General features: G+C 42.3%; 1 protein-coding gene across 3 annotated transcripts in view; it reads right to left on the reverse strand.

The window, feature by feature from the left end:
* Positions 1 to 23,977, reverse strand: part of LOC138265631 (ephrin type-A receptor 3-like) — a 451,343-nt gene that overhangs the window by 13,090 nt on the left and 414,276 nt on the right. For all 3 annotated transcript variants that reach the window (XM_069213518.1, XM_069213517.1, XM_069213519.1), the window contains exons 13-14: positions 2,167 to 2,376; positions 1,346 to 1,495 (exon numbers count right to left, since the gene is read on the reverse strand). In XM_069213518.1, coding sequence (XP_069069619.1) covers positions 1,346 to 1,495; positions 2,167 to 2,376 — 360 coding nt within the window. The remainder of the gene's footprint in view (positions 1 to 1,345; positions 1,496 to 2,166; positions 2,377 to 23,977) is intronic.

Below are 23,977 nucleotides of genomic sequence, written 5' to 3' on the forward strand. Positions count from 1 at the left end.
TAATTTAGAGTGGTTGGAATGGTTCTTTGCAAGAATGTTTTCTAGAAAAGCATCATTGTTTTGCTTACTGACCCTCATCCCTCTCTCCCCTATTTTCTTGCAGTGGGGATTCTCCTTGTTTCCTACTATTTAAAAATATAAAGCAAACCTTGCCTGGCTTGCAGAGGACAGAAGAAGTAAACTCACCCGAGGAAATCAACAAGATATGTAGCTTCTCCACAATGGAGTAGAGGCTAGCAATAACACTGTAATGAAAAATCAATCAAAGCTAAACATTCCTCATGGACCTTGGGCTGCAGTACAGGAATTCCATTTGCATATTTGTGTTGCAACTGATTTATGTATGTTGTATTGCCTGTTACCGTCAAACGATGTTCCTCCATTTATCTTTTCATTGAAATACAACTGACTATTTTTGGTGAGAAAACACACTCTCTCACGTTGTTGGTAAATGCTAGGAAAACCTTGGCTGTAGAGAAGGCTAGTCAGCCATGAGAGACACGTACAAGGCACCTACTTCAAAAGGGAGTGGGTTTGTCTGGTGGCAAATGAGCAAATCATCCACTCAAGAGACTCAGGTTTTAATACTTTTTCCAGACGTGTTCATGTTTTATGGTCTTGTGCAATTTGATTTACAACGTTGTGTTTCTATTACTTTATTTGCCAAATTAATAGCACTCTGGATTAGAATGAGTACTTGAATGAAGTGATCCAAAATAGAAAAACAAAAAACATAGTGGTTTGTGTGTGTGGCCGTTCATAGACATAATGTCCTCAGGCAGAGGAGTGTTATTTCCATACCCCAAGAGTTAACAATACCAGGAGCCTCATTAATGGTGGGGATGCGAAATTAATGGTGAATCCAGATTGGATGCTAAGACTATAGTGAATAATGAGGACCTACCACGGAATGAGTAATCAATGGTCCAATTTTCCTAGTGAATTTTCACATTCTTCACAGGAAATGCCTGGCCTAATCCTTCAGCCTTCATAAATCCCAGTAACAAGATTACTGAGCCCTTCCGAATTTACAAGCATTGTGTAATTAAAGGCCAAGATGATTTAATGCATCACCTACTTTGGCTGTTGCTTTTACACAAATGAAGAGACAGATTTTGATTTGACCACAAGGATAAAAATGTTTTTGTGGTGAAGTTGTACCCTCTATTGAAGTAATTTTGGACGAGTTAATGCCACACTCGCAAATGCCCAGTATTATAATTTACTAAAGAGTTACTGAATAGGGGATAATCATTACTTAGCAAACGTTGAACACCTTTCATAGGCAGCAGACAATCGCACTTGCATTGACAGCAAGACTTAGCAGAACAAAGAATGAACTCACATCTTGATTGGACATTTCCCAGTATGGTCGCTCTCCATAGGAGATCACTTCCCACATTACAATTCCATAACTCCAAACATCACTGGCTGAGGTGAACTTGCGGTAGGCGATGGCTTCTGGTGCTGTCCACCGGATAGGAATCTTACCCCCCTAGAAAACAACAAACATGATTGTTACTATAATTTAAATCTAGCTGTTCCCTTCAGAGTAGCTAATAATTGCATTACAGAAAACAGTTATTGACAGTCTATATGGGAGACTACAGGGACTGGCCATGTGCAACTTGCACAACAAGTGGTTTATTTTATGAGTTCTATGTCACAACATTCTTGTTGGCTTTTAGAAAAGAAAATGCATTTCATATGCTTGTTTTTATTGAAGATGTGTAAATAAAGAGTACATACACACAACGTGACAACAGAAAATATTCATGACCATCAAGTCTGTCAAGCTACAAAACTCTAAAAGGACCTGCAAACGTTACTTAGATTTAGAACTTATCTCTAACACAAGGCATAACAGGAATCTGAAAATCATGCACTTTCCAGCCCTATATTTCAGCCTAAAGAGAGTCACAGGCGATCACTAAGTACCCGCCCATGCAGTCATTGCCCTGGAGAGCACGATGTAAGTGAGATTTCAACCACCTTAACTATTAACATTGATACTCCATTTTTACACTCTCCAATATCACGGTCAACGTCATGACACGTGGGACAAGTTTTAAGGTGGGGATAAACTTTCGGAAGATCTAGCCAGAATCATGTATTCATGTATAAATTATGCTCATCCTCAATTCACCAAATCACCACTGAACTTACTCTGGTGGTGTAAGCAGCCTCAGGATCATCTTCCAATACCCGCGAGAGCCCAAAGTCTGACACCTTGCAGACTAAGTTGCTGTTGACCAGGATGTTCCTGGCTGCCAAGTCCCGGTGCACGTAGTTCATGTCTGAGAGGTACTTCATCCCTGAGGCGATGCCTCGTAGCATCCCAACCAGCTGGATCACAGTGAACTGCCCATCATGCTTCTGAGAGAGGTAGAGGAAAATTAGGAGGAGCTTACTCACAACAGGGTTCTTCAAAGTGACATGGGTAGCATTACACTTAGCAACATAGCCATGGGTTAAAAAAGAAAGAAAAGACCAAGATATGTACTTAATTGACAAAATATGGTTATTAAATTGGCATTGTAAGACATATCACAACATCTTTCTACTGGTACCAGATCGATTGTGACCATGGTTGAGGCCTCTGTATTACAAAATGGGGCACACCGTTTTTGCTCCAAGTTATTTCACTGGGAAATGAATGCACCAGCGGAAAAAACATAAATGGGTTGTGAAACCACATGCATCTCGTGTATTGTTTTTAAAGTCATTTTAAGTGCACGTTCAACAAATAAATAACAATCCTTTTTTACATAGAGGTAAATGCTGCATTTCAGCCATCTCAAAGCGCTTTAAATAACTGATGTCACTATTACCCATTCATGGTACTCAATTTGTCTGACCTTCAGGAGAATGGAAGGTTAAGAGGGGCAGGACAGGATTTGAACCTGCTTGGTTCTGGTGTGGAACGTTCAGCTCAAATTAGTGAATTTCCTCTTTGAAAAATAATAAAGCAAAATGTGCAATAAGAAACAGAAAAAAATGATTTGCTTAGAAGGAGGACCTACAATCTGAATCTGCAAGCAGAGGAAATATATTTTATTTATGTAACTAGCAAATATATTATAAAACCAAGTCGTAGTAAATTTTATGTTTGCACAAATACCATTTGTTCCAGTCCTTATCACATAAGGTGAAGCGATAATTCAAATAGATTTACACAGTTTTTTCACGAAGAAAAAGTTTCTGTGATTATGTCCCATATATGTGCGAAGTCTACGGATTCTGATTCAAACTTCAGCAGTTTTTTTCGCTGAGCATTCTTCCATTTTATTCCAAGGCATCTTGTTTCGACCAAGAAAACTGTGATTTCGCGCACACCTACTACCTGATGTCACCTAGGAAGTATGACATTCTATGACTTGGTCATTTGGTAGAGGGGAGGCAGGAGCAGAGAACGTTTCTCCTCGCAATAATCGAGGGGATGGCTCAGAGAGGATTTGATTAATTTGGAGAATCCAATGGTTATGTGAGATCTCTTTAGAAAAGTTAAAGAACTCTTATAACACTCTGTAGAGATTCAATAAATACTATGATTTTCCTGAAAACAGAACGATTCTTTAGGGGTGCCTCCATGAATTTCTACTATAGTTTAGGTAATTCATTACAAGGAGGGGTGTTTACGGATCTGTTCAACAACCACAATCACAACATCTCAACATTTCCCAAATGGAAATTTTCTGTTTGAAAGCCCTAAAGACATAGATGACCAGTCAGCAGAATTGCAGGCATTGAGGAGGTGACATCACCCACAAGATCTCCCACAGATCACCCTTAGCACAACTACGGCATCCAATTTGCTGTTCAGGGCAGTGAGGAGGCACAAGGAGTGGAAACTATTCTTTTCCTTAGGCCTTTTCCCTAGCTTCCTTTCGGACCTCTAAAACTAAGAATATCAAGGACAGTGCCACTAGTACCAAAACATGCGCAAGAAGTAATAGCTGTAACCCTGACTGACGTTCCCAATCAAAGAGCTTTTCTGCATGAATAAGACAACCTTCAAAGGTATACCTATGATGTACACCTGGAAACGACCATATGACACAAGAAGTCGAGACAAGAGATTCAAGTCTTGTCATCAAAATTGCTACAATCATAACTTATCATTTTTTGTTCACATAAGACCACTAATAGTTCTGTTGTGGCTATTCCCTCATGTATGCATCAAGCAATGCGACTGATAACATTAGCCCCACACTCTGCCCTCCCCGCACGCCCTCACACTCTACCTTTCTAATGGTCTCTTGCAATGAGATTTCCATTGACAGGCACTGTGGTGGTCTCATTATACCCCCCAACCACTACCAGTGTGCAAAGCGGTGCATGTAAGGCAGTGGCTTTGGCATTGGACGAGCCTTAAAAAGCATCCATTAGGTACTGTGGAGCGGCAGGTGTGCTGGGACTGCATGATGGATGGGCTGTTAGATTTCATCCGCCTGGAGCATAGATCACTGCTCAGCGTGCTGAAAATGGGTGGCACCCAGGGGTCAGCTCTTGAAAATGAGACGTGCTAATGTAATAATGAAGAGCTCTCTGCTCCTCATGGCTGGCAGCTCCCCTCAGCTAATGATTCTGGGAAGCCATTAACCACTTCATTGCTGGTGAGCGCCAACTGAGATGGGCTGATGCGTGATGCATGCTGTGACTTTGCACAAGTTACCGTTGTATACTGGGTTACATTTAGGGTGTCACATTAAGTGCATCAAACTCTCTGCCAGACTGCACAAACGTCCTCTTCATTACATAGAGGATAATAGCCAATGTCCTTTATTTCGACCATTAGCCATTGAGACCATTAGTAAACTTCAAAAGAAGGCAAATCACAGGTGTAACTGTCAACTACAACAGCCACTCAAAACTGAGCACCTCCCATAACTTTGGAACTCTAGATCTAGGCAATCCTTGAATCTAAGCAGGCCACAAATTCCAGTAATTCTCATTATGAAAACACCCAAAAGGCAAGTAATTTTGAACAAAATGCAACCTTCCTTTCTAACAACATCCAAATTAAAGCAAGCCAAATATTAATAACAGACACATGTTAAAAGGCTAAAAACGTAAGCAACTTTGTGCTGAAGCATCATATGCAGCCCTCAAGCATATGCAACACTATGACACAAGTAACTCACGAAATATAAGCATCCAAGGTGGTATACATGTCCAAATATAACAAAAACAAAAGTAAACAACAATAAAATATAACCATACCCTGCACACAAGCAACCCACAAATACATGAACACATGATCATAGGCAACCCACATGTCACCTTCCCACAATAATAAGCACACCTAGACTGTAAACAACTACCAAACAAATGCTAACCCCAAACGTAAACAAAACCTACATATTGGACCCCACCTACAAGTAAGTAACCCATAATTTGCAATCCCAAGGCATCTATGTGGCCCAAAAAAAACATGAAAATCACCAGTCACAAGCACCCCGAAGTGTATCTGATGCCCAAGTATAGTAAAACACTATGAAATCAATCTTCAAATGCAATCAACCCCTAAACTCAACCAACCTGCAAATAGAAAGACAGCAAAAATGGGCAGATCATAACGTAATCTCCTTCCAAATAAAAGAAAGCCTCAAATGTAAACAACCACCAAACAAAAGCTACCCATAAACCCAAGAAACTACTACATGATGGAACAACCTCATGCCTCTTCTCTTCCCAAAAAACTTCAGATCATCTTCACATGTGTTAATGTACACAAGATTTGTGATGAGCATTCCTTAATTTGTCCCACCCCGCTTTGGGCCTCTCTTCTGGTGGATTTAGGCACTAATCTACTGCCGACTCTAAAACTCCACCCAAGACTGGCTATATCAGTAGCATTAGCAGTGCTATACATTAAGTGTAGGCTCCATTCATAATAAGGATTCAAACAAACAGGACAGATAAGGACTAGTCAGCTGACCACGAAGATGAGAATTTATACTGTAGAACATACAGGAAAGAGAGTCATTCAGGTGACCTGCAACCAACTATCTGTGTGGGTAAGTGTTTCAGCACTCGACAAAGAGGTAGTAAGCTCTAAACAAATGCTACAGTATAACCAGGGCACGCGTTGGGGGTACACAAAGGTAGACAGTTTCCACCCACTATTTATACGGGGAGGACGTTGTCCCCCTGCTAAGAAGTAGGGCCCATTGGAGAAAGCTGAGCTTGTCTCAGGACACAGCAGCACCTGCACTGTTGATTGCTATTCGTCTAGCAACAATTGCGGGATTTTCTTTTCATTTGTTATTTTCCTCTTCAACTGGGCCCAAGGTAAAGGGCTGATTTAAAGGCCATCAGCTCACATTTTGTAGTAATAAAATCTTGCCTGGAAGCTATCTGCAGCCTCACACCTAGGTGCCAGAGCAGTTGAGGGGGAAACAAAGGAACCAATCTTGCCATCACTTCACAAGCCTTTATTGAGAAACTACAGTTTGGAAGCAAACATTTGACATTGTTCAATCCATAAATAAAAGAGCGTGCTCTCAAAGAATGCCAGCCTGTATCGAACTGTTTAAGAATTTGCACAAATAGCTATTTGAATGCCCATTTTTAGGTTGAGCGTGCAATCGCTCTGGCCTGTTGTTATCAATCTGTTGGATTTTAACCCTGCGTATTGCACGCCCATCACTGTCACTCATTCATGAGCTTCACTTTCAAAAGTCCTTTCTTATCATCGGTAAATGCTTTACGTTTGTCACTCCGTGGGGAAGTTTTGTTTCCGCCTTGGCCATCGACCCTGTTACATGGATAATTGCACTTTTGCCAATACGTTTGACTGTGAGTGAACCTCTTTTTCCTTTTGTGTCTCTCCTTCGCACTCATGCTCATGGCTGCCATGGCACTGTGGATCGGCTCGCTTATGTCAACTGTTTTACTTTTCATTTTCCATTTATGTGGCAACAAAAGTCCAGTTAGGAATTTACAAAGCTAATAGCTCTAACTCAAGCAAACGCGAGACCCATTGCGTTGCAAATGCTTGTTTTATTTAATTATTTTTTTTACCCCAAGTCCTGTGATTCCACGTGCAATGTCACGTGCAGGGATGTCACTTGCATCCTGTCTAACTTAGTTAGTCCCCACTTCTTTTTTAAGGACCTGTGCCCGGAAAATATAGCAATGATATGATGTATTACACTACAGCAAGCAGAATCGAAATATTTACTAAGAGCACTCTAGTCAAGCCGCAACTGCAGTGCAAGAACACGCACACCATCATGGTTATTTCACACTCAAATCTACCTCAGCAGAAAATATACTTAAAATGTTACAAAGAAGATAGCAAAAGTCACTGTGAGGGTCAGGGATGGGGAAACTTTGGCGCAAAAGGTAATTCATGACGGGAAACGGTCTTTTCAACAAGGCCGGAGCAACTCGTTGCATAGCCATGCAATCATTACCACGCTTGCTTGAACCACACATGTGCCTGAATCACACAAATGTGTGGTTAAAGCTCCGTGCATATGCGAGGTTCAGACACACAGCAGGAACAACTGGGAGAGGAATGCAGCGACCAGGTAAGTGGGGCTGTGTTGGGTGGGTGCATTTTTAAGGACAGTGGGGGTAGGTTTTAGAGTTCTGGGTGGGGCTTGGGGGATTGGGGTAGTTTTGGGGACAAAGTGGGGTAGGTTTTAGGGTTCAGGGTGGGGGTGGGGGGCCGGGTAGTCTTTAGGACAGGGTGAGGTAGGATTTAGGGTTCATGGCATGGGGGAGGGGATCAAAGGATTGTATCACATAACCACGCATGGCGTTACCACATATACCTTTACTAAGCATGCTTTTACAATGAAATTTGTTGCAAAGGCATGCTTGGTAAAGATGCGGCCGTGGTTCCAACCACATTGTTAAACCCTGTGTGGTTCTGCCACACAATCATGCACGACAGGTAGAGAGGTGAAGGATGAGATGGAGGAGTAGTGAGGGAGCAGTGTATACTGCATTTGAGGTGGGGGAGAATGAAGGAGTACTGTGAAGATGAATTAAGGCCAGACAAAGCAAATGGCTGATATAAAGAAAAGTGAAATGAAATAAGAGAAATGCAGAAGAAAAAAAGGAACGCTTGGAAAACAAAGAAAAAATGGCGTCATGAGAGATGAAAGAGAGGAAATAAAGGAGAACAAGAAAGAAAAGAACGTGACAAAAATAAGTGGAAAACCAAATAAAAACATCGGATTACAGAAACAAGAGCATAGGGAAGAAAAAAGAAACAGGAAAGAAAATAATAGAAATAAAGACAATAGAGAAAAATGAAAGAACGGAGGAAAATGCTACGCAAAAACTGGGAGCACGTTGTAAAAAAACATTCAAAATAGAGGCAAAAGGACAACATTTTCTACGAATATAAATTAAGCATACATTTATTAATGAAAATGTGAGACGATTTAGGACAGCAGCAGTCGTATTAAAGAACCTTTACGGTGAGGCCAAAAAGCCCACCCCGGAAATCAGACAGCTTCATTTTTTTCCAAGATGGACAAAGCCTGCAAAATCGTTTCGCCCTTTCGATATTATATGGGCAACAAGAAGGCTGAACATGGATTTTCCCATTTTGGCTCCCGTGAAAAGTTTCTCTAGTATGACCCCAGCAGTTCACCTTCACTTTCCTCCTCAACAGCTTCATCAGATTATCCTCCTGTCATACATTTCCACCCACTCCTCCTGTGCAAAGCTTGAGCCGATGGCGAGAGATTTACAAAATTCGCTTCTCTAAAGATCTGACTGCGGCAAAACCGAGCCAAGGACGGGAGCAGCTGCAAACTAATTACAGCTGATTGATTTTAGCATTAACCTGAATCCAGGTTTGGAGCTCGGGGAGGATTAGAAAAAAAGCGAAAGTTATGACAGCGCTGACTATGGACCTGGAAACCGGATTAGGGGACCTGGAGCGCTCCGCTGTCTGTGCAAGGAGACGAGTAGAAAAAGTTATTTTTATTCCTTACAGAGCTTTAAATGCGCCGGTACTGTCCGGTACTGAGTACCGGAACTTTTTTATTTTAGGAGGGAGAGTACATACACCTCTTAGGAAAAACGTAATACTTTTAATTGGAGAGTTCTGGCACTTCTTAGAAACAAGCAGGTACTCTGCTACAGAGTACCTGCGCTTCTATATTTCCATTTCAAGCACTGATTCCTTACCTGCAGAATTTACTATCTTCTATCTGCAAAGGAGAATCTGTGCATTATTTGGAGGTGTGCACTTGAAAAAGAGTAAAAGTGTATGACTGTTTTATGCACATGGCCTTCTTAGCGTGCAAAAACGATGTTGCTGTCATTTGACCTTAGGGGTGATGGAAAAAAATCGGACTTTGGGGGTTGGAAACTGGCAATGTAACACAAAAGTTATCTTACTTCCAAAAACAGAAAAGTGATTTATGGTATGCTTGAATTACACGCAGCTGCTGGCAGTTACCAACTACATGACAATCAGAGTTGGTCCCACTTCAAAAGAAACAGTCATCTCGATCTGCCTACCTGATCCCTTATAGATGAGAACACAAGGAACACAAAACCGGTTTACATATGGTTGGTCCATTTCTACAGTGGCTTAGTCAGGAAAAATGAAAAGATGCGCTGGAGTGAAGTTCTGAGTAATTACCATTGACTGAGATTAATTTAATCATTTTACTCATCATTTTTTAAAGCAAAACTCCTTAAGGGAGACTGGTGTGTCGAGGTATGTCTGGACATGGGTCCTGCACTCACTCCACCATAGGACTTAAGCTGAAAGTCACTAAGGAGGCTAAACAAGGTCTTTTTCTGTCATTGATTGTTTGTTTTCTTGTCAACAGGGATCTTGCCAAGCAAACAGGGATGAACTGGATTGGAGCAGGAACACGTTTTAATTGCAAATAGATAGTTTCTTCTCTGGAATGGCATAGTGCTACATCTAGTAATTACCACTGGCAGAGATTAAATCAAGCAATCCCCTCATCACTTTTGCTTTTCTAAATGATAACGTGACATAAGGAAATGGCCAACACAAACACAGTTAATATATTCAGACAAGCCAAGGATTACCAATCTATATCCTATACATGTCACTAAAGCTCCTTGACTCCAAGCAAGTGCGGGAACCTGGATTCGCCACCGAGTAACTCTAATACATTACACACAATGAGTGATTAAGGAAGGAAGCCAGTATGAAAGATCACTGCATCTGTGCTATAAGCTTCAGTATCTTTGACATGATTCACAGCCCATGTTGATTTAAGTGAAAAAGAAACAATTCAATCACTTGTGGTCACCTAAATCTTCATAACGTGGAACTGTTAATTTGTAGGCCAGAGCGAGTTTCGATCCCGGATTATGGCAATAAACTGGCTCGTATGCATGTTTTGTTTTAGCTCCATAGCCAACTTTTCAAAATGGCCTCCTTGGGAGTGTCTCTTTTTGTTTTTGTGAAATGAATCTGTCTTTTGGAAGCATTGTGCTGGTGTGAATGCACTTGTAACTAAGGTCAATGGCGTTTCAAGTACATTTTACATCATCATTAAACAGTTATTATATTACTAATTCTTTTAAGGAGAATGTTAAGGATTTTAAATGTACAGTTCCATCAAGATGTGAACGAATACTGCAAACGATAATGTGTGTGTAGATCAGTGTTTGGCTAAGTGGTACTACAGAAGCTGTTTTGGGAAAGTTCACATCGGATTCACAACTATTGGAGGGTTGAGGGTGGAACATACTGTGAAGCAAAAAGTTGTTTGACTGATTTCTGAACCACCATGACCCTTGGCCCAAGCAACCAAATATGCAACCTGCAAATAAGGAGAGATACCTCATTTTTGCCGCCCTGATACAACATCCACAGGCCCTCCACTATAAAGCCTGCAATGTTGCTTTCAATTACCTAGCTCCATAACATTCCTAGAAGGGATTCCTCCAGCCTGTTGTTTGAAGAGCTTAGGGACTCTGTACTTACGAGCTATTCCCATTATCCAGTGGCTGGGATGTTTTGTTTCCTTATGGATGCTTAGATGTACATATTTTATGTTGGTTCAGGAACGGTTGGATAGGGCTCGACCTCCCCACGGGGGAGTGCAACTCATGGCTATTTCATGGATTTCACTGAAGCAATTGCGTCTGTGCTAATTTTGGGAGGAACAATTACGTTTCTGAACCACCTATATGTATGTACAGGCGCCATGTAAATGTAATTCATAGTTTTGAGACAATGGCAGCCCTGTACATCATCCAGGTACAGGTGAGCATCTCTTGTTTTATGAAATGTATTCCATCTTATCTTTCCTAGCAGTGTAAGGAACAATGTCTTACTCTTTATGGCTCAATTGCTCAGGTCGGGTATGATGGAATGGACAAGGACATGGACAGTTTATCTATTGTAGGTCACATATTGTACTACATACAAAACACATGAATGCCACTGGGAATCAAAAACAAAACAGCTTTCTTCAGTGGAACATCATTCTATTGTTTTTTCAAAGTGTGTGACATGGTCCTTATTGTCAACACAGTTGATTAGGCATCTGCTGTATACCTTGCTAGCTTCACTCTACATTGCCTGCTTACCAGGTTTATAATGCATGCACTGCGTAGTTGGAAAATGGTGATACCAGTGACCTGAAGTTAGCTCTAAGCCAGTTATTGTTATAGTGTGCCATTTGTAAATGGTGGCTGCATGATCACACGAGGGGCTGACAAGGAAGATCATTAGAGTGAAGCTTATGAGGTACAAGGTCATTCAATCTACAGCCGTTACACATTTTGCATCAGTGGCCATCTTTTAGTAAAAAAATCAGACCATATTTGCAGCATATTTTATTTCTATATAAGTCGTCCATTTTAAAATTTACCTGATGACTATTTTTAGGCAAAAGTATATTTTAAACTGCTTAAGAAAACTACTTCTAATAAAATGGTTGTTATTTCTTGTGCATGGGTGTGAGAAGCAGCTTAGTGGAGAGGTCAAATGTGTAAGTGGTGAAAAATCTACAAATGATAACTAGCAGGTTTGAAAGAATTACTGATTCAAGCTCAAGGTGCAATGATATTGAACCCATGTAGGATGTTGGGTCCTCAAACGATGTCACTGGTGCCTCTTGAGATTTCAGTGCTCCCACTAATAACACCACTTAACCTTACTGTGGTTAAATCTAACTCTGTGGTGTTGGTATTGTTCTGGGATTGTCACTGAACTGAATTTAGATACATAAAACCTGCCATGATGTCACTATGCCGTAATATGATGTCACAGAGACGTTTTGTGTGTTCACAAATCACACCTGGGATATCTCTGTTATGTGACTGTACCCCGTAACGAACCGGAGTCTTGAGCCCAACTGTGGTGCTATCGAGTCCCTTATTGTGATGACTTCAGTGTAATTTTACTACACTATATTTTCACAATTAACCCTAGACCATGAATGCAAAGTCGCTTTCAACATTTTGGTATAATGCTTGAATTACTTTTTTCAACGCTGTCGTCTATTTTTCCTAAAAGCATCGAAAATTACGTGAAAGTCACACAAATATTTTCAGTCTGGTTTACTTGTAAAAATTGAGAATTTCAGAATATAATATGGCATACTCTTCATTTTAATCATTTCAAGCTGTTGGCTCTTTCCTTCGTGCAGGTCTTTTTTTGGTGTGCTTGTACTACAATGCTTAAGGACTATTTTATATCCCAAAATTGTGCTACATCAACACACATTTACTTCTTTATCTCTTAGATGCATTATATACAGGAAACAAGATATTGTTTTATTTTTTGTCATTGCAGCAGGCTTTTCTTTTACATTTTTACTCTGGACTCTAAAGGGGAATCAGACCTACTGGCTTTACCAGTGCTTTCTTTTTTTCTCCCACCAGGACTTACTTTCTTATAAAACATTCAGTCAGTCTTTTAAATGTCAACTTTTTATTCATATCTAAGCACGCATCCGTGCTTCTTCCTACCCTTTCGTGTTCTTCTGTCCAGTGTGATATTACCCAATGGGCGATATGCCCGTACACACCAGAGGTGGCTGCATGAGCAACATTGCCCCGGCGGACTGTCGAGTATCACATCTTAACTCGCGCCATTCTTATTAGGCCCAGCAGCCCCTGGAAGCTGATGAGCTCAGCGAATGCATCTGCTGATAAACCAGCTCGTCAGGTAATTAGACAGATGTCTCATTTCACCTTCAATAAATTGGAAAAAAGCGGGGAGGGAAAAGGGCGCGCCTACCCGGGGATGATTTATTGCCCACCTTTCACCCCGGTGGGCTGCAGCCATTTGTCATCGGGAGGGTCCTTAGCCTTCCGCTGACAATCTGGAGCGGCAGGTCTTGTTCCCCGCGTGTGCTGACCCTGCTCTTTCCCCTCGGAAGACCCAATAATGAGATGAGAGCCCTCGGAGCCCGCTCAGCTGTCTAAGGAACAAGGCGGCTGAGCAAGAGTGATATTCAAATTAAATCACCTGTCACTGGGAGGCAACTAGGGGGCAGTGTGTTATCCTGCATGTCTCCCTTTTATGTGTATGTGTTCCAGTGCATTGAGTGTGTCACGTTGGTGTTTCCTCTTCTCTTGATTCCACCAGTGACTGTGGCATACGGTGCTGATCGCTGGCGGCTGGGCAAGAAAACATCTAAGGCAGGCTTACTTGGAGGAGCATATATTGGCGTATACCTGCAACCTGATTTCTTTAAGTGGGGACTGCTTGTGTGCCTGATGTCTATGTTACATTCATGAGACGCCTGGTAATGTTCACTGTAGCCGATTACGACTTTTAAAATGGCCCATCTTTGCAACTAACAACCAGGGCCACTGGAATTATGCAATTCTGCAGCTGTGGCATTAATTATTTATAGGTCATACTTGCCACAAAATCCATCAGGTTCTGCATTATTTGCAGATTTTAGCAAAAAAAAGTTTCTAGCTAAACGGGATTTAAAGTTACTAAAACACCACAACACACTTGTCCTGCAGTGGTAGGTCTACTGTCATGCAAATGCAGGTCAACTTTCAGTTGGTGATTGCTGTATTTAGGTGTGAAATTGATATTAATGAGTTGAAACATTTGCCCAAACAGCGATGAAGTGTAAAAATAGCAAAATAGTGAATAATACTACTTCAAAATGTGCCACATTATGCCACATAACTTAGCTTTTCTTTCTGCATTACTTAGTCATCCCTGCCACATATTTTGGTCATTGCATGGCTAGTAATTCCTGTGACACTTATTATAGCTGACAGCCACTGTTTGCAATCCGTGCACTAATTTACTTCCATAGAGTTCTACATTATCTAACTATGGATTTTATAAAAGTAAGTACGGCTTTAACAGGTGTGAGTTTTAATAGCTTAGAGACTGTGTCCTTTCTTTTAACAAGGGGCAGTGCTGTTTTTTTCAAAGAAAAGTGGTTCTTCATTTTGGCCAAGCACCTGGTGTCACATCCTGTGATTTCAGTAGGGCTTAAAAGGAGTACGATGTCTCTTTTGCTACTTTCCTTCTTGATAAAGGGATGCAGCTATCCTATTCTCTTAGTCTCAGACCTCAGAAATTTAAGATGTGGTGCAGATTTGGCATCCTTTTGTGAATTTATTCTACTTGGCGAAATTCCATGGCCATAGCAGAATTTATGTAGCTTTCATCCCCATTTTACAGCAAAATCCGACTAACCATTGCAAATTGGCAAAGGTTTGGTGCACACCCATATCATCAAGTAATTTGTAGATGCGAAAAACAAAGAACATAGTCAAACAGCAGAGTGTGTTACTTACACGTGATAACGTGAAACTTTGAAAATATCATTATGAATTACAAAAGTAAGCAAAGTGTAATCAGCAATACATATATTGTGTGCTTTAACACTGTTGATGTTGAGTGGTATATCGGAATCGTATACTTAAACATGCTCCTATAAGTAAAGCAATAGTGACCCTTATATACATGTGTTTTAATATTGAATTCACTTTCTGAAATATAACACACAAATGCATTTTTATTCATGTACTCAAATAATGGTATTATGAATGACATATGTATAATCACAGTTATTCACATGTGAAGAGACATGCACGCATAACCATGTATCAAGAGAGTGCTCTGAAGCAGTATTTCAGCTTAACCTGATAGAAGGCCTGATATTGTTGTTTTTCTATGTTTCACTTTCAATTTGGGGTTTTGCTTGGGTTGTGTTTTTCTTTTCTTGCAGGTGCATTTGCCTGATGTTGCGTATTTGAGATAATGGAGTATCGGAGGACATCTTGGCAAGGACCGAGGGACACTAACAAACTGAAGAAGATGAGACTCCTGTTGGAAATGGCCTTTCTGCAGGGTCACCTCCTAACTTTTTGCCTTCCTCCTTCTCTTTTTCTGACCTCCTTTTTGCTGGCTTTAGGACTCTGCACACTTTACCACTGCTAATCAGTGCTAAAGTGCATATGTTCTCTCCCTAAAACATGGTGACATTCACTCATACCCAATGGTTATATTTAATTTACTTGTAAGTCCCTAGCAAAGTGCATTACATGTGCCCAGGGCCTGTACATTAAATACTACTAGTGGGCCTGCAGCACTGGTTGTGCAACCCACATAAGTAGCCCTTAACCATGTCTCAGGCCTGCCACTACAAGGCCTGTGTGTGCAGTTTCACTTCCACTTCGACTTCTTGGCATTTAAAAGTAATTGCCACGCCTTAAACTCCCCTTTCTCTACATTTAAATCACCACTAAGGTAGGATCTAGGTAGCCCATAGGGCAGGGTGCTATGTAGGTATAAGGCAGGATATGAACATATGTGTTCCATATGTCCTGGTAGTGTAAAACTCCTAAATTTGTTTCACAGTGCTATGAGGCCTGCTCCTTTCATAGGCTAATATTAGGGCTAATCTCATATACTGTTTGAGTGGTAGATTCTGATCTGAAAGGAGTAACCAGGTCATATTTAGTATGGCCAGAATGACAATACAAAATCCTGCTGACTGGTGATGTTGGATTTAATATTACTATTTTAGAAATGCCACTTTTAGAAAGTGAGCATTTCTCGGCACGTAAATCCTTCTGTGCCTTGCAATCCACGTCTGGCTGGGTTAGTTGACAGCTCCCTTGTGCATTTCACTCAGACAACCCCAAACACAGGATGCTCAATCACACCTGCACACATCTGGGTCCTGAATGGGTCTTCCTGGGCTGGGAGGGTGGAGGGCCTGACACTTACATGTCAAAGGACAGTGGCCTGCCTTCACACAATGGACTGCCAAGCCCCCTACTGGGACCCTGGCAGACAGGATGCAACTGAAAGGGGACTTTGTCAAATTCTAAGCCACTCTTTGAAGTCTCCCCCACTTCAAAGGCACATTTGGGTATTCAAACTGGGCCTCTGACCCTACCAAAGCAGACACTTCTTAACAAGATACCTACTGGAAAGGAACTCTGAACCAGAACCTGCAACCTGCTAACAGAAGCTGCCTGGCTCCCAAAGAACTCACCTGACTTATTTGCTGAAAAGGTCTGCTGCCTTGCTGTTACCCTGCTGCCTCGCTATCCTCTGGTTCTGCTGAGAAGTGATCTCCAAGGATTTGGATTGAGCTTGCCTCCTGTTTCCTGAATGTCTCAGGGCCAAAAAGACTTAATCTCTGCATAGAACTCCTTGTGTGGTGAAAATCAACGCACAGCCTGCCAGAATCGATGCACCGCCTACCCTGCGGTGAGAAATTCACTGCATTGCCGTACTGGAACAAAACATCCCGGCTCCCTGAGTGGAGATCGATGCAGCGACAGAGGTGTGACCGGAACTTTGACGCACAGCCCACAGGATCAACGCATTGCTGATCCGGAATGATGCAGCCTGACTTCCTACAAGAGGAATCGACACAGCGCCTGCCATGCAACAGAAATTTCCCCGCATTGCCTACCGGATCGACGCAGCTCCTGTGACTTCGTCCTGCATGCCCAGGACTTCTCCGCATCATACCCGGAACGTCCAAGCACCCTGCAACCTGAAGAGGATCCAAGTCTGCGCATCAGAAATCAATGCAAAGCCCTTGCTGAATGGAGAAGCATCAACGCATTTTCTGTGTGCACTCGAGAAGCTGACGAACAATTCCCCGTTTTCCATGCATCTCCTTGTCTGTGGTCCAGTGCGGATAATTTAGACGCAAACAGGTACTTTGTGCTTGCAAGACACATGTTGTTTTTTAAGTACTAAATACTCTATTTATCATTACAAAAGTGATATTTCAACTTGTACTTATCAAACCTTAATCATGTTGACCTTATTTTAACCAGATAAATATTCTATGTTTTACTAAACCTGTGTGGTGTATTTTTGTGGTGTACACTGTGTTATTGCATGATTTTTTGCACAAATACTTTACACATTGCCTTCTAAGTTAAGCCTGACTGCTCAGTGCCAAGCGACCAGAGGGTGGGCACAGGATAATTTGGATTGTGTGTGACTTACCCTGACTACAGTGAGGGTCATTGCTTTCTAACAACTACATTCTATCCTCTAGGAACTAGGAGACACTCAAGGTTTTCCTGATTCTCTTTTGAGGGACGAGTGGGCTGATGGAAGTTGCCAATTTCTACTATGCAAGTAAAATGGAAAACTACTGGTGGTGATGACATAGATTTCTCAAACATTCTATGGGCTTCATTGGTACCCCTCTAGTTATGTGAGAGCAGATCCTTTTTACCCTTTGCTGACAGTAGACCTATTGGAGGCTTTCAGAGTTACAGACCTCTCTTATTCGATTCCTTGGTGTGGCGTTATGCTACCCAACACATCTCTTGCTTATACTGAGGTATCTGTTATGTTGATACTTTCTGATTATTTCCAATAATTTTTTTAGTTCCTATACTTTGCCCGAGACTTGTCTAAGAATTTCTTTAGCTTAGACTAGGAGACATAGATTAATATATGGTTAGTAAAGAAGACCCAGAGTTGTCACAGAATCATCAGAAATGTGTCCTCATTTTCGATATCACAACAACTAAGATCCTTGTACGCCTTGTGCTCGTATGATTTAATGTGATCTTATGCTTTACTTCATCATTGGTAATTCTGTACTTATATAGCATGTTTTAAGATTGAGTCACATAAATTTGGTACTAAGGCCCATATTCATGAAAAATGTCGCACAACTGTGCTAACACAGTTGTGCGTCATTTTTTCAACACCAGCTAAGGCCATTCCTTAAAGCCATCCATGCACCATATTTATGAAATGATGCATGATGGCGCTAAGGAATGCCTAATGTCACCAAAAAAGACACTAGCTGGTGGGGGATGGTGTTAGGAGAAATGGCAATAGTGGGTCAGAAGTGATGTTAGGCTGGTTAGCGGCACAATTTCTGCCGCTAATCAGCCTAGTGTAATTTTTTGACACACAATCAGCCACAAAATGACTCCTGTCTAAGTATAGACAGGAGTCATTACCACCACCCCAATGCCCACCACAGGGGACCAGTGCCCCCTGGGCAAGCCCTACATACCCAGTTCCAGGCATGGGCCCCCATGTAAGGGGCCCTCAATGCCACATCATACACATACACAAACACTTACCTGCAACTTACCTTGGATGGGCTCCCTCCTCCTGTAGTGTCCCTGTGCTGTGGGTGGTGGTGTTGCTGCGGCTTGGGGTAGGCATCTTTGTGCCCATTCCATGGTGTTTCCCCATGGAAATGAGCCTAGTGCACTTTAACGCCTGGTGTGACCAGACGTTAAATAATTGCGCTAAGTGGGCTAAGTGCAATTATTAAGACCCACCAGCGTGTCATTTCTGCACCGGGGTTAAATATGGCCCAGGGGAGCTAGCATCATTTTTAGGACAGGTACGCCTACCTTGCATCTCGTTGACGCAAGGTGGATTCGAGCATCCTAAAAATGGCACTAACTCCAATATTTTGACACTAGACAGGTATAGCGTCAAAATATAAATATGGAGTCATGTTAGCGCTGCTTTAGCGCCAAAATAAATGGCACTAGGGTGACACTAAACTTCCATAAATATGGGCCTGCATTTGTAATAAACCTTTGAACTTTACTCACCGACTCCAAGATTCAATTTGCGACCAAATGTGTTACACTGATAATGCCTTTAAAGTACAAAACTTATCTTAACTTTTCCTCTGTTACTCCCTAAAAGAATCATTGGAAAAAAAGAAAATCAGATTAAGGGCCTAAGCGTCATCACACCTTTTGCAAAAAAAAAAAAAGAAAGACTGACCAGGTCTAGTAATGATTGAGTGCTCTGAGAAGGTTGATTGAAGGGAATTCGTCTTAACCTAAAATCAATCTGCGATTGTATGAATGTTTGATAGAAACAAGGCCGACCTAAGCCATTCTTTATTGTGATATATTTTGAAGAAATACAAAAGAATAACAAATGCTAGTTATGGACGAATATTTTTCTCTTCTCTCCACAGCTCAGTCTGACAGCACAACAAAAATTCTGAACACATGGGAAATAGTCCAAATCAACTCAGCGTGCCGGAAAACTTAAAAAATCAGGGCCTAAAAAACAGTATGAATGGCTTTGCCCATATCACCTTGTGGGTCAAGACGCCTTGAATGAAATATAAGCACTTGACCTTTGTGCCCTCCTTTGGCTTTAGTGATTACAGAGACAGTCAATTACAGTAGTTATAAGCCCGCACCTGATTTACGGTCTTGAGCCACAACCGAAGACTCATATGAAAGTCTAGGTACAACACTGATCGTTAATGACCGACTCCAAGGTCATGAAAGCACCACCTCTGTCACCACCCCGAGTCCTTTTGCTTTTAAAAAGTCAATTGTTTAGTAGAGAGCAGCAGGTTGGAAATTTCGCTTTGTCGTTACAGGCTTTTCAAGTATCTGATGACTGTTCTACTCTCAACATTCCAATGATTTTGCTCTTTCTTTAGGTGTACTGAAGAACTTGACACATTCCTGAAAAAAATTAGAAGCATCTAAAATATCAGAGATCACCAGATTTTTTGTGCTGATATTTTTGACAGAAAGACACGAAGGGCCTGGGAGGGAAAAGCATCAATATAATTGCTATTATTTTCCTATATTTACAGAAAGCCCACCATAAAACTCCAGCACTTGATGTTACTGAGGTTTATGGCACAAAGTGGCTTACTGTGTTGTTTCAGGGCGTTTGTCTAAATGCTTAGGCATTCAAAGGGGCAATTACATTTTTTGAAAATAATCATTTCAAAATAATGCAAGCATTGAACAGACCTGATTGGGATCCAGTTATCCTAATAATGGCGTTTCAATTTTGTAAATTCCGGAGCCTTGACATTCTCCGACAAAGCCAATGGAACTGGACATACAGGCCCGTATTTATACTTTTTGACGCTAAACTGCGCTAATGCAGTTTAGCGTCAAAAAAGTTTGCGCCGGCTAACGTCATTCTGAAGCGCCATGCGGGCGCCGTATTTATTGAATGGCGTTAGCCGGCGCAAGCAGACCGGCGCTGCCTGGTGTGGGTGGAAAAAAAACACGTACACCAGGCAGCGCCGGCGTTGGGAAAAGTGGCGCTAGGGCGTCTTAAAAATGGTGCAAGTCAGGTTGACGCAAAAAATCGCCTCCACCCGATTTGCGCCATTTTTAACGATGCCCAGACGCCATTTAGTCTTAGTAAAGACAGGAGTCATGCCCCCTTGCCCAATGGCCATGCCCAGGGGACTTATGTCCCCTGGGCATGGTCATTGGGCATAGTGGCATGTAGGGGGGCACAAATAAGGCCCCCCTATGCCACCCAAAAAAAAAAAAAAAAAAATGTATACTTACCTGAACTTACCTGAATGTCCCTGGGATGGGTCCCTCCATCCTTGGGTGTCCTCCTGGGGTGGGCAAGGGTGGCAGGGGGGGTTCCTGGGGGCAGGGGAGGGCACCTGTGGGCTCATTTTGAGCCCACAGCCCCTTAACGCCTACCCTGACCCAGGCGTTAAAAAGTGGCGCAAATGCAGGGTTTTTTGACCCGACCACTCCCGGGCGTGATTTTTGCCCGGGAGTATAAATACGACGCATTTGCGTCGCCGTCATTTTTTTAGACGGGAACACCTTCCTTGCATCTCATTAACGCAAGGAAGGCGTTCACGCAAAAAAATGACGCTATTTGCCCATACTTTGGCGCTAGACGCGTCTAACGCCAAAGTATAAATATGGCGTTAGTTTTGCGCCGAATTCGCGTCGAAAAAAACGACGCACATTCAGCGCAAACGGAGTATAAATATGCCCCACAGTATCTGGCAAGGTCAACAAACTTGTTCTCACAAGGGAGGAACATGCCTTGAGAAGTTCCTTGGAATGCCTCCCTGTCCAGCACACTTTTGAAAGGGGCTCATCTGAGCTCTAGTAGAAAATATATTCAGGGCCAGTGGAATCATGTACGGGAGGGGAGTAGTTTGCATAATTCAGTCTAGAATAATCACACCTAATTACCTGAGAGTTCTGTGATATCACGCTTAATTACGCAAAAAGAGTAATTCTACATTTAGCGTTATTTTTTAGAGCAAAAATGCCTCCTCCCGTCCAAAATGGGTGCAAGACTGCAATTTGTGTCAAGAAATAGCGCTAAGTGCAACAAAACACAAATAGCTGGTGTGAACAGATGCTCGTGCTCACTAAATGGGCTCTTAGGGCAGGATTTTCTCCCCAATTTACTCACAGCATTTGCTTAGCACAAAATGCACCCTTGCATCCAAAATAGATGCAAGGATGCATTTTGCAGTAAGAAATAGAACTAAATGCAGAAGTAATCAAATAGCGAGCAGCCACTCATGCTCACTAAGTGTACTCTTGCAGTAGGGTTCCCTACCTCTCAAATTCCTCACAATTACATGAGCAACAGTATTCAAATAATTATCAGTAATTCCACGTCAAAGAGTAATACCAAATTACCAAAATTACTCCAATTACTCTGGTTTAATCGAAAATATGCCAAGACCTAGAATTATTCGATTCTGTGGTTGAAACATTTTTGGCATATTTTTGGATTTTCTTCCTTTGCCACATAATCCGTCATCGGCTACCTAATCTGCAGATTTTAACAGAAAAATTGTGTTTCCACACAGAGAAAGGCCCTTCGCAAAAGTTGACTAGTCATTGTTCTGTTGCTTATTGCTGTATTTGTTTGTTAAACTGGTACTAATGAATTGAAATATTTGCCCGGACAGTGTTACAATGAGTAAAAATATGTAAATATTGAAGCAATAGTAACACAAAATGAGCCACACTACGGTGTATAATTTGCCTTTTCTTGCTGTAAAATTTAGTAAACCTTGCTGCATAATTTGTTCCTCCTCTGGCACATAATTCCAGTGGACCTGAATATATTTAACAACAGGTTGTGAAAAATGCTATTGGGGGATAAGTTTCACACTTTAATGTGTTTTCTAGGAAAGATATGAAGAAAAATAAATGGATAATTTAAACACATTCTTGAGAGACTATGGGCCTGATTACAAAGCTGGCGGTCTCATGCCTGCCAGGTTTGCGGTGGTGGTCAGAAAGCTGCCAATGCAGCGCTCCAGGCACATATTACAACCACAGGTCGTGCTGCGGTTGGACTGCCAGCACTGCCAGGATTAGTCGTCCCAGCGGTCTAGCGGTAAGTAATGGCGGTCCTAACCTGCCAGGGCAGCGGTGCAAGTAGCGCTGCCCTGGGGATTAAAACTTCATTCTCTGCCAGCAATTCATGGCAGTAGAACCGCTATGAAAATGCTGGTGGAGAATGGTTGCAGGAGGCCCCAGGGGGGCCCGTGCACTGCTCATACACTTTAAATTGGCAGTGCAGGGCTCCCGCTGGCAAGCACTGTCGCAATGTTCACTGTCTGCTTTGCAGACAGTGAACATTGCGACGGGTGATGGTGCACCCTACGCACTACAGCATTACGAGACGGAGGGATTGCTGTAGGCTGTTTCCCGTTGGGCCAGCGGGCGGAAACTGAAGTTCCGCCCCCTGACCCAGCAGGAAACCCGTAATGGGCCTGGCGGGGAGGAAGCCACAATGGCAGAAACCTCCCCATCGGAATTTTGGTGGATGGTCTTTTCCGTCCACTGAAATCATAACGAGACCCTATGTCACAGGAAGAGGGCAGATCTATGGATCAGAGAAGCATATATGGTGAAGAGACGGCTACCAATGTTTTATTGTTTTAAGACTTCTTTGCTCAGAAAGGGCGTTCCCTCCTTGAACGAAGAGAATCATCTTTAAGTTTTTCACCGAGGACTAGAGGTAAACACAGGAGAGTTCCAGATTATTAACACCAAAGCAGTCGAGGCTCTTAAAATGCAAATGAGAAAACAGGGTATTAGCATAATCACAACCCTCAGATAATCCGTCATCACATTCTGCAAGTCCCTTAAATGAGCTGCAGATCACATAGACGATCTTGAGGAGATCCGGCACCGTCTGACGACTTTTGGTGACCAATCATTGTAATTGTCTTGATAGCCCAATTGTAGAAAAAAAGACTCTATTTGTTCATCAAATATTCATTAAACATTTATTCTGCTTTCAGTTTGGCTTCAGACTTCAATAAAGTGAAAATTTTAAAATATTCACAAACTACCAAATAATATGAAAACACAGAGGGTGTGATTCCAACCTTGGCGGGCGGCGGAGGCCGCCCGGCAAAGTTCCCCCAACAGAATACCGCTACGCGGTCAGAAGACCGCCGCGGTTATTCTGTGTTTCCTGCTGGGCTGGCGGGCGACCGCCAGAAGGTCGCCCGCCAGCCCAGCGGGAAACCCCTTCCCACGAGGAAGCCGGCTCCGAATGGAGCCGGCGGAGTGGGAAGGGTGCGACGGGTGCAGTAGCACCCGTCGCGATTTTCAGACACTGAAAATCTTTTAGGGGCCCTCTTACGGGGGCCCCTGCAGTGCCCATGCCATAGGCATGGGCACTGCAGGGGCCCCCAAGGGCCCCACAACACCCCTCACTGCCATCCTGTTCCTGCCGGTCACAACCGCCAGGAACAGGATGGCGGTGAGGGGGTCGGAATCCCCATGG

Source organism: Pleurodeles waltl, chromosome 11 (genome assembly GCF_031143425.1).
Source record: "Pleurodeles waltl isolate 20211129_DDA chromosome 11, aPleWal1.hap1.20221129, whole genome shotgun sequence".
NCBI classification, from domain to species: Eukaryota; Metazoa; Chordata; class Amphibia; order Caudata; family Salamandridae; genus Pleurodeles; species Pleurodeles waltl.